Source organism: Anoplolepis gracilipes, chromosome 2, assembly GCF_047496725.1.
Source record: "Anoplolepis gracilipes chromosome 2, ASM4749672v1, whole genome shotgun sequence".
Lineage (NCBI taxonomy): Eukaryota > Metazoa > Arthropoda > Insecta > Hymenoptera > Formicidae > Anoplolepis > Anoplolepis gracilipes.
The window spans coordinates 8,093,898-8,105,677 of record NC_132971.1 but is presented as its reverse complement, the minus strand read 5'-3'; the positions used below and the strand labels follow the sequence as shown (position 1 = coordinate 8,105,677).

General features: G+C 30.9%; 1 protein-coding gene and 1 long non-coding RNA gene across 2 annotated transcripts in view; one reads left to right on the top strand and one right to left on the bottom strand.

The window, feature by feature from the left end:
• Window positions 1-11,780, bottom strand: part of LOC140662948 (uncharacterized) — a 37,800-nt gene that overhangs the window by 24,112 nt on the left and 1,908 nt on the right. The window contains exon 3 of the long non-coding RNA XR_012046197.1: window positions 1,013-1,156. This is a non-coding gene — a long non-coding RNA (uncharacterized lncRNA). The remainder of the gene's footprint in view (window positions 1-1,012; window positions 1,157-11,780) is intronic.
• On the top strand, window positions 2,871-11,673 carry Spab (space blanket). The gene is made up of 6 exons (XM_072886707.1): window positions 2,871-3,026; window positions 4,594-4,786; window positions 6,674-6,794; window positions 6,944-7,093; window positions 7,204-7,292; window positions 7,599-11,673. The coding sequence occupies exons 2-6, from the start codon at window positions 4,625-4,627 to the stop codon at window positions 7,740-7,742; spliced, it is 666 nt and encodes a 221-aa protein (XP_072742808.1). The 5' UTR covers window positions 2,871-3,026; window positions 4,594-4,624; the 3' UTR covers window positions 7,743-11,673.

Sequence of the window (11,780 nt, the reverse complement as noted above, 5' to 3'; positions counted from 1 at the left end):
AGGATATAATGTCGATTAAAATCTTCAAATTGTAGTACATAAGATAAGTGTTACATGTTCGTTTTATATGATAAAATTGTTTCAGAATTAAAATTAATATAGGAAGTCATTTTGCATAATTTTAATCCTATCCTTAATATGATAAATGGGAAGGTTATAGTATAACGTGATAGCGTGATGAAACAAAATATCATATGACTTGTTAAAATCTTTGAATGTAATGTCCGATAAATATATTCATAAAGTACTTACTCGAGTATTCTACGTAGAATAGACGAAAGTTCTTACAGTTATTATTAATATTGCATTACAACTGTTATTAATATTCATTCTAAACTTTGCGAGATAAGAAATTACAAAATTACGCACAGCACTTATAAAAAATAAAATGCATTTGTTGATGGTGCAGTGTTGCATTCAAAAGATCATATAATATATATAATTTAAATATCGGTCGAGTGTGATCGCAAATTAATGAAACTGAATCAAGAAGAAATAAATTGGTCTTTATATATGTCAAATTAAAACAACAAATTTTTCAAAAAATTACGATTAAAAAAATTATTTAATATATAAAAATAAAAAATACAGATTAAAAATAAAATTGATATGACCGAATCAGTTGGTATATTTTTTTAGGAGAAAATTTAATTCTTTGTAAGTATCCACATATATGACTAATACTGTGTTTCCCTCCAGTAGAGAAAGACCGGCTTAAGTCAGACAAACTATTGAATGGCGTGTCGAAATTAAACCCGAGGGTAAACAAACTTCACGTAAAGTAATAGGGATTACTCCAGACCCATATTGCGTCGTAATAAATGCTTATTCAGTCACAATGGACGAAGTTTCTCGGAAGTTTGCGCGTGCGACACGCAAGGCTAAAGTAACGTTTCCGAAGCAATATGTCGCGAAACATTGGAGCGGAAATAAGCGTGGCGATTTAATGGCGCGTGCATACGTGTCTATAACGTGACCCGAGGATACATGTATACGCTTCGCGTATACTCACCTGTGTTACTCTGGCATTTCGTCGCACAGGTGGTTGCATCGTAGACGGATAGTAAATGCAATTTGCGACGTGTCGCTGCGGGAATCTACTTGCGCGCGTCTGACGACTCTTTCTCCTCCTCCGCGAAAATGTCCGCTGAATGCCCTTTTCAAGAAAAGAGAAGAATAATGCCATAATTAACTTCAAGGTTAATTATCAGTTGTAAAAACAATATTAAAGTTGAAGGTTCAAAAGCGAGACGGGATAATATGTAAAATAAATCACAGTAAAAAATGATCATGTCCATCAAAAATTGATTTAACAATCTGTAAAGGAAAGATATTACACGAAAAAAGCAGAATAATATGTGTGAAATAAATTTCGATAAAAAATAATCACGTTTTTCAAAAATGAATCCAACAATCTGTAAATGAAAGAAAATACGCGAGAAATAAAAAAATTTCACATCAAAATAAATACAGTTTAATAAAAATTCACATATATTCTTTATATAATAATTATACATATATTATTAAATGTGCTTAAAAGATATTGCATAAGAAAAAATGTTATATAATTTTTTAATTATTATAATTAGAATTTTTAATTTTATCTCTATGTTTAGAGGTAGCATACATTAAGATTATTGGTACAAATCTAGCAAAAATTATACAATAAAATAATTGGAAATTATATCAAATATAAACTTCCCTCTCACACAATATAAGAAAAAAGAATTATATTACTGTTTTATCCAAAGATTTAAACTTGAAAATGATTTCAGATTTCAAAACTAGTTTATTCGTAGAAAAAAATCTCGATTCATCTTATAATCTCGGAAAAATTCTCATGAAAAATTCAAATATCTCTATTAATAAACTGCTGGCTCAGACTGAAAATGGCTGAACAATGGCAAACAGCTCATCACGGTCGTTTTTGCTTCGTCACTATTCAGTATAGTGAGAAAGCACGCGGGGGTTCGCGAGCGAGTATATGGAGCAGAAGCGAGCCGCCCGGCGGGCACATCAGGATACCTTGGATCAATACGGCCAAGAGAGAACGAAACTACGCCGATGGCGGAAAGAGTGCGACGAGGAGCGAGCGGAGGCAAGCAAAGGTAAACTTGCTGAACGATGAAAACGTGAGATCCTGAAACGCGAAAGTACAACTCTCGTGCTTATCGAGAAACGCATCCTAAGCCAAATATCACATCGAGCTTAAACAAAATTCCGTAATATAAAAAAAAACTCTCTTTAAAGTAAAGTGTGCGAGGGACGAGCTTATCTCTATTATCTTTGACCTTTCGCAGATCCAAATGCTCATTTCTCCGCGGACATTACAGAGTATTTGCTAAATATGCCAGCAAAATAATATGCCGGAGAAAGTTATTATTTGAAAAAGATAATTCCATTGTATATGTTATAAAATTAAAAAAGAATTGCGCATGTGACTTTTTGACATAATTTAAAACTTTTAGAACCAACAAAAAAATATATTATATTAAAAAAACTTATATTTCTTTTTTACATACAATTTTTTTTTTAAAATACAAATAGTAAAAATTTTATTTATAATACAGAAACAACAATAACTCATCGTACTATTATCTCACTCAATCATAGCATGTCAGTGCTTTGTACGTCAATACGAGTAGCTTTGAGTAGTTGGGATTTGACCAATTCGAGTAGCTCCTTCGGCCTGCTATCTCTAACCGTTCGATAGATAAGAAGCTGAAGATCTGAATGAACAAAATGTCACGTAGGTCGTGATCGGGTGGCGCGAAAAAAGAGAGGAAGAAGACGGGCCGGCGGAGGATTGCGCATGCGCCACTGTGTATATGCGCCCGTGTGACGGCAACCGGAACGACGTAGAAGTATAGATTGCCGAAGCGAGCGCGGTACGGACTCAGTCCTCCAGTAAACTCCATCGAGGACTTGTTGATCCTGTACGGAACCTATTTATCGAGTGGCCGATCCTGCCCGGTCGAGGTTCGAAAGCGTTCCAGACGAGCCAAGTCAGGGGGCAAGAACGTGTTGTAAGTAAATTATTCGATCAATTCAATAATAGAAAGAGTGCTTTGGACGTTTAGGGTGTCATAATACTGTTAAACGTTGTGTGTTTCGCCATAGTGCTCTCTGTACATTACGCTTTTTGAAACTTGTCCTTGACGTTAAAATGTCTTCAACATTTTTCCTAGATAAAGCATATATAATTATCTAGATAAAGCATATATAATAAGATATGATAAAAAATAGAGTTTAATTGTCTCATAGAAAATTCAATAATGTCTGAATGTCTAATACAGTTCCAATTAATTTAAACGATGGTTTAATCTATTTGAAAATTTGAATTAAATTAAGTGGAATCTATATTAAATTTACTTTACTATTTTCTCTACAATTTCTTTAGATGACACGTATAAAAGCTATGAAGAAATTTCATTTACTGATGAAAAAGAGACAAGAAAGAAAAGTTATCGATCGTATACTAATAGTTATTGCAGGTATTGACCCAACATGACTCGTATCATACACGAAGTTATCATAAATTGTAATTATTTCTTGACTAGACTATGAAAAGAACTTGTTATATCTTTTAATCTTTTACAGGCAATTTAATGTCGGAACATTTAATTTCCTGCCCTACGATATAATATATGAACTAATTATGCATATATATTTACTAAATAATGTCATGATTATCATTTTGAATATTTATTTTGAATAAATGCAATCAATTGTTTTTGTATTCAAATACTGATTACTGAATTAACATTATAGCGCAGAATTACGTGCAATCTCTGCGCCGCGATATCTTACCAACAGTAAACCTTATACGAAATAAATTCAAGTAATAATAACGTCGATGAATTGCATAAAGAGTGCTCTTATCGCTTTTACATTATGAAACCGTGCATTAACAACCTAGAAGATAGTAAAAGCGTTGCATCATCGACATCTGATATGATAAACCAACGTGTAAAAAGGGGTTCGATGTTAACGGCTAGCCGCGTCTTACGGATCACTGCTTACAGCAAAAACATTCAGGGATAAACAGAAATAAAATATGTTCACGAGAGACACGAAGAAGAGATGATCATGTAAAATTTGTCGCAATTCAAACGATAAAGAATTTCTTTCTCGCCCGGTCTTACAATTCGGATATTCTATTCTTAATCTTAATCGATTGACTGATTATTGTGTCGCAAATGCAATTATGTAAAAGCTTTTAGGCAACTCTAATTTTAATATGCTAATCATAGTTAAACAGCCAAAAAAACTACGTGGTAAAAAGATGAAATTCTTTCTTATGCGAAATCTCGTAAATTAAGAAATAAAACAACTCCAAATAAAATATTTGCACCGCTAAACAAAATATTACAGTGTAGACGATATAATTTAATAAATTTCAGACAAAGAGAGAGATTTATTCCTTGTTTGATGGTTTTGGAATAATTATAAACTTAATGAAGTATTTGCATAATAATGGAAAATTGATTAAAATTTACTTTTTAAAAACGTTTAATTATACTGCGAATCCTCATAAGAGATTCAATTTAAAGATTTAATGTGAAACACTCTCTCTCCCTCAAATGATTGCAGAGTGCCCGAAGATTAGTACATCTCTAACAATATGAAGGTATGTGCGGTGATAACGCTAGTGCTTGTAGCAAATACGGCATACATCGGTGTCGAGGCATGGGGTGGCCTCTTCAATCGCTTTAGTCCTGAGATGCTCTCTAATCTCGGTTATGGTGGTCATGGAGGCTACATGAATCGTCCTGGGCTATTACAGGTATTTAGAAAAGCGTATGTTTTCGTAAGAAATTGCTCTGCGCAATTTCTATATTTCGTCCTAAAAATACATAATATGTGTTATATAAAATCTTTCGAATTAAACGTTATAGTTTAAACGTATAGTTATATCAAAATTATATATCTAAAAAGTCTTTTTTAAACATTCTATTTCTTTTTTTTTAAATTAAAATCAGTAAAATTTGAAAGAAAATATGGAATATTTTCTAGATTTTTATCAATGTGTATGTTTCAACTTTGAAAACTTTTTTGTATTTAAATCGTAAATTTACGTTTAAAAATATTTTATGTAAACTTTTAATACCTACAACGTTAAAATGTCAAAGGCAAAAGTGCAGATTTCCAGATCAATAAAAAAGTGATTTAAAAAGAAAGAAGATTTTTTAATTCTTATTTTTGACGTTTTGAAAACAAATTTTAGACATTTTAAAATCTTTAGACACATTTTGGAGATAAAAATAAAAAAAAAACTTTCTAGATTCTCTTTCTCGAATTTTTTTTTAGATATTTGTGCTTTTTATTATTTGATTTAATTAGCAATATGTAGTGTGGGTCACGCACGATCGATATTTAATTTTCTCTCCGCGTGCACTTGTACTTGCAAGAAGAACTCTCCAGTGGCCCCGTTTATTTCTCATTTTTCTTCGTCTTTGAATTAACCTCGAGATTACGATCAGAAGATTGAGTATGAAATTACCCTTACAGCGTGATACGAAATTATTGCTAATGTATAAACTTTTACTGCGTTTCAACTACGTGATAAATAAATAAACTATAGTTCGTCGGTTATATTCAAGAACTCGATAATATCGCTCAAACAGCAAACGCACGCTTTCAAAATCTTTACTTATTTACATAATCATTATCAACATAATCTCCTTTGCCTGATCTATAATTAACAAACTCATGATAACGAGATCCTCTTTATTAATAAACACGAAACCATTATATTAAAATTGGATAATTATTTTGCTATCAATGTGTAATTATTTAAACAATGTGCAAATGTATTTATAATCAAACAAGTTTATGTAAATAAATCCGCGAACGAGTCAAGTGCATTTATCATTTAACTCACGTTTGGCTTTTCTGCCTGTGAAAGAAAAACACATCATGCGATAAACATTGATTACATAAAACTACGATTAACTAATACGACAGCTAGAAATGATGATTAAGTAAACAAGAATTAACAAAAATACTGTTCCTCGCAGATTACAATGCAACAGTTGAATCTTGCAAAATTTACAAAATTCTTTACTATGTATCCGTGTCTAATTTTAATTAATTTTAATTTATAAAGTTTTGGATAAACATCAAATAAATTCATTTCTCTTTGTTACCTGAATTTTTAAGACATTTTACATTTAATAAGTATTAATATAAGATGGAATGAAATTTTTCTTGCCATTTTGATTTTAATCTTTATAATAAATAATAAATATATATAATAAACTATACATATATATATATATATATATAATAATAAATGATTTCATATAAATACGATTTTAATATTTGATTTTGTTTGTGATTCTAAATAATACATATGTTTAGAAAATCATAAAAAAGACATTTTTAAGACATTTTACATTTAATAAGTATTAATATAAAATGGAATAAAATTTTTCTTGCCATTTTGATTTTAATCTTTATAATAAATAATAAATATATATAATAAACTATACACACACACACATATATATATATATATATATATATATATATATATATATATAAATAATAATAAATTATTTCATGTAAAATACGATTTTAATATTTGATATTGTTTGAGATTCTAAATAATACATATATTTAGAAAATCATAAAAAAGACATTTTAAATAAAGCAATCGCTTTCTTCTCAGGAGGGATATAATGGCATATATGGAGAGGGAGTTGAACCGACGGAAGAACCTTGCTATGAGAGGAAATGCGTGTACAATGATCACTGTTGTCCAGGTTCCATTTGTGTGAATTATGATGGAGGTAAATAAAAACAATGCTGATAATTTCTAATAATTTTGTAAAAAATTAATTAAATTTTCTAGAATATAATTAAAAATGATAATAGTGTATTTCTCACATCATATCTCATCACTATCGATAAAAAGATAACCATAAGCATGATGTTCCAGTTACTGGAACATGTGTCTACGATTTCGGTATGAAACAAGGCGAGCTCTGCAGGCGGGATAGCGATTGCGAAACCGGCTTAATGTGCGCCGAGATGTCTGGACGCGAGACAAAATCGTGTCAACCGCCGACCTCTTCGAACAAGTTATACAGTGCGTTGACAAGCATATTTTATATTTGCAAAATATTAAAAAAATATAATTTGCGCAAGATTATAAATAAATTTCATCAACAACGTATAAACAATGTATTTGTTATACAGATGAGGAGTGCACTATGTCAAGCGAATGCGACATCACTCGTGGATTATGTTGTCAACTACAGAGGCGACATCGGCAAACTCCTAGAAAGGTAATAGAATATATATATTGTTTGTGAATTGTAAAACATGATAATGTCTAAAGTTGTAAAATAATTTATTGAAAAAAATTCAATTAATGGATCAGCTTTTCAAATCGTTATCTTTTAAAAATGTAGTTTCTATTTTTACAATATTCCCTACGATTTTCTTTGCATATGCTTGTGTATATAAGATAAGATAAATATCTTGTCACATTATAATTCACTAAAAAATCTACTAAAAGTTTACTAAAAATAAAATTTTTCTTGTAATTCTTTTAAACAAGCTTTCTTAATAATTAAAAAAAATTTCGGCAGGTTTGCTCGTACTTCAAGGACCCTTTGGTCTGCATCGGTCCAGTGGCGACAGATCAGATAAAATCCGTGATCCAGTATACTTCCGGCGAGAAACGGATCACCGGACAGGGCAACCGTCTGTTCAAGCGGATGCCGTTCGCCTAAACAGCCGTTCGTCGTATCTGGCAACACGCGACGGAGGTGAAGTATATAATATAAGCTACAGAAAAAAATCAAATCCTCCTTTAGTCGTTGTGAAAAAATACCTAGGTCTAAGTTTGTCGACTCGACATTATTTCGATCTCCTTCCTATAATCCCGACTCTCCTCCACGCCAACAATACATCGGGAAGTATGACGGTAGCGTAAGAAAACCATGCGGCAAAAATAAAACTTAAATGTTACTCGGGGAGATGTTACTTTGAGGTTGTTTTCTTTTTCGAGTATATAACGCGACTGAAAACACCTATAATACATATCACACTAGCCCGTCTCGTAGGTCTCTCTAAGAATAAGAGACATGCTAGCATAGTTGAGTTGTTAAGAAAGAACGCGCTGATGAATAAGAGCGCCATACGACAAAGATGTTTCTTAATGATTTAGGGGTAAAGTATATATACGGGACGTTCGAGAGAAGTTCCATTAGACGATTTATCTACCGGTCTACCGGTTGAGCTTTCCTTTCAGATTATAGTAAGAGATTAGTGGATCACTTAATTGTTCGTGATATAAATCGTATATGGTTATAGAGATAAGTATAATAAATGAGAATAAGATGGAGAGGCGTGCACAAATGAGGAAGTGAAGAGTCCTCATTATCGTTGCAGTGTCAACATTGATTATTTTATTCTGTTAATCAACGATATTCTTATTACGTTCTAATTTGTAATATGTGTGTTGATTGACGAAATCTATCTATTCCAAGAATTCTTAAGTACAATGATATAATGTAGTTTCAACGATTGTTGATACAACGATGTTGTTGCATCGTAAATAAGGTTTTTCTCACGAAATATTTCAATGTCGATACGGCGAACGATAATGTCATTCGAGTTATACGATGCATTGAATCTATACTTTTTAGTTGCATTTTTACGTTCTCGTTTTCGCTGCATGACACGTGTCGCAAAGTTAAAATTTATTTCAAAATGTATTTTAAAAATAAATGATAATGACACAAATAAAATTTTATATAACTGCAGTATTCTTCTATAACAAAAAAAAAAGAAAAAAAACAATTTTCTATGCGCTTCTACATTAACGTACATGTTAAAATTCAACTCAAATATGTAAAAGCTATCGTGAACAATTCCAAAACTGATTCTAAATTTTCAAGTATCTTCTAAATCTGTTTTGTGAATATTTCTTGAACTTCTGTGTCATTTCATGTGTAAAATATTATTGCAAATACTTGACAGAATAACAAGATTTAAAAAATTGCAGCTAAAAGGAATAGAACTATCGTCAATGCGTTGCAAGTCGTGACTTATATTTTTAGTTGGAGATCAAGAGATCTCCACGAGTCCGTGGATGCCAGCAGTGTTGCAGGACGTAATAAAAAAATGCAATGGCGGATTTAAGGTCTAAATAAAAACAAATGTATACAGTTGGGAATAACATTTCTAATGAAATAATATTTTCAATTACAAAAATACATTGCAATCATATTGCTGAAAGATAAACATTCCAAGTAATAGTATATAAAATACAGTCATAAATTAGCAGAAGCTTTTTTAACGGCTCCTAAAAAATCCCATTACCTAAAATCCGCTATTGCACGCCCTGCTAATTATTCAAACGCACAGATCGAATTTCTTTTTTTTTTTTTTCATTTTACAAACGATCGTCTAACGAACAAAACGCGAAGTGTCGTTCGGACAGTCTCAACGGCAGAGAAGTATTTTCTACAGGGGGAAGAGCTGAAAAAGGCGCAAAATATCTTGTAATCCGGTCGATGTTTCGAGTTTACCCTTAAAAATCGTATATAGACGTTTACTCGACAATGTTGGACACCTTTTATCCCCATTTTCCTCTCCCCAAAAAAAAAAAAAACTTTACACACACACATACTTTGTCGGTATGTATATGTATTCGTAATGCAAATCGTGGAGTTGCAAAATGAGACATTTTAAAATAATATAGGAGGATTACCGTAACGATACATATCAAAGAGGAAGAAGTTTTGCTTCGTTAGCTTATATTCAGAGATATGTAGTGTTAGATATATAAAATATATATACGATAAAACAAAGAAAGAAATACGTTAACTCTTAGTAAAAACAATATAAGTGTGCATATTGTTCGTTTAAAAAAAAAAGAAAATCTCAAATGAATATTAAGAAAAAAAAGTTATTAAAAAGAAGATCGCGGAAATCGCTCTGTTCAGTATTAATCGCGGAAATCGCTCTATCGCGTAATAATCTCGTGGAAATCGCTCTATTAACTGTACTAACATTAATAAAATCGTAATACTAAATACACAATATATATAGTCTGTGGCTATGTGAAATATTACTCTGTGGAAATTCATTATAATATTAATCGTTATAACATCGTCGGAAAAAGCGCAATGTTAAATAATAATCATTTGAAAGATCGATTGCACGATATTTTAAGCATAATCGTGGGATACGCAGTGTTAAGCGTTCTTTGAAATCACGTTCGCATACAACAACAACAATAGCAAATGACAACAACAATGCTCTAATCTCCCAGTATGCGTAGAGTACCTGTCATCTCTGTCTTGTTATTAAAAAGGAAAAACTATCAGCAAATCGTCGCTTCTTACGCGACTGGTGCTGCTATGTGTGATCGTTAAGAAAGTCCCTTGAAGAGAATCTCTAATTGATATTATCAATTAATCATCTAGAATTCTCGAGTACTTCCCAAAACGTTAATCTACCTGTGTAAGGAAACTCAAAACATATCATGCGAAATGCCTAATGCATTTAAGAAAGTTCTAAATATGAATGTTGACTACGAGATATATATACATATATTATCTTATTGAAATTATATTTTTATCTTTGATCCATATGTATATCTATTAAGCTCCATATATTTACACAATATTCGTATATTTTCTCGAGGCGTATATATAATATATATATATATCTATAAAATAAAGTATGTATACAAACACACACATACACACTTTGTTCTGTTATATGGATGTAATATTATAACATAAGTTTGCGCGCTTGATAATAATCTTTTATCGATCTTTCACGTGCAATTTTTCTCTTCAAAAAAATTTTGTTTTCTGAAATTACAAATGTAAAATGTAAACTATAAATCGATGATCAATTATGCCATAATCAATTTTAATTATAATTTATATGTTTGCATGACACAGTTATTAATACAATATATAACATTTAAAAACAAATATTAATATTTTTAATATTTTATTTAAGAAATATTAATATTTTTTAAGAAATATTAATTTATTATTTCCTGTAAATATGGAACAAAATTTCTAACTAAATACTGAGCTCATAATTGTTTATACAATATATTGTACATACATATCTGTTTGTATTATATATTCTCTTTAAATATAAATCAATATCATAATTGCCTGCAAATATTTCATATATGTTTTATATATATTATGGTTTATATTATTCCGTAAATATGTGTGTGTGTGTGTGTGTGTTGCGTGCTATTATATAACTTTATATATACATTTTATCAAAAATCTGTTTCTGCTGTGAGAACATCTCTTTTCTCTTAGTCGGGCTAAGGAAACGGTTAAAATGTTTGCTGAACTGCACACAAAAATTACATATCATAGCCTGTAAGACTCTTTGCCTTCTAAGGAAGTTCGAACGCATGTTCGCAAAACACGGAATATGATGTGGTAACGAATAGATACATACATATGTACGAGCTATCACAGGTTTTAGGGGAAATTCGGCCACTTGGCCTTGAGTCGAAAGTACCTATGTCGTAAGAATTAATCCCAGCATAAAACTTTATGTGTATGACGTATATGTAAATGTATCGTTCAAAATTACAATACTTAAAAAAGAGTTCTAATAGCTAAATGTGAAATACATGATGGTGCATATGAAATAAACTGAATATATTTCTCTGTCACTCCTTCTGGCTATTAAGTGTTTTTTCCTCAAATATGCGATCATATATAATTGATATTCGCAAGTTTATATTATTCCAATTCACAATTTTGCAATATTTTTTT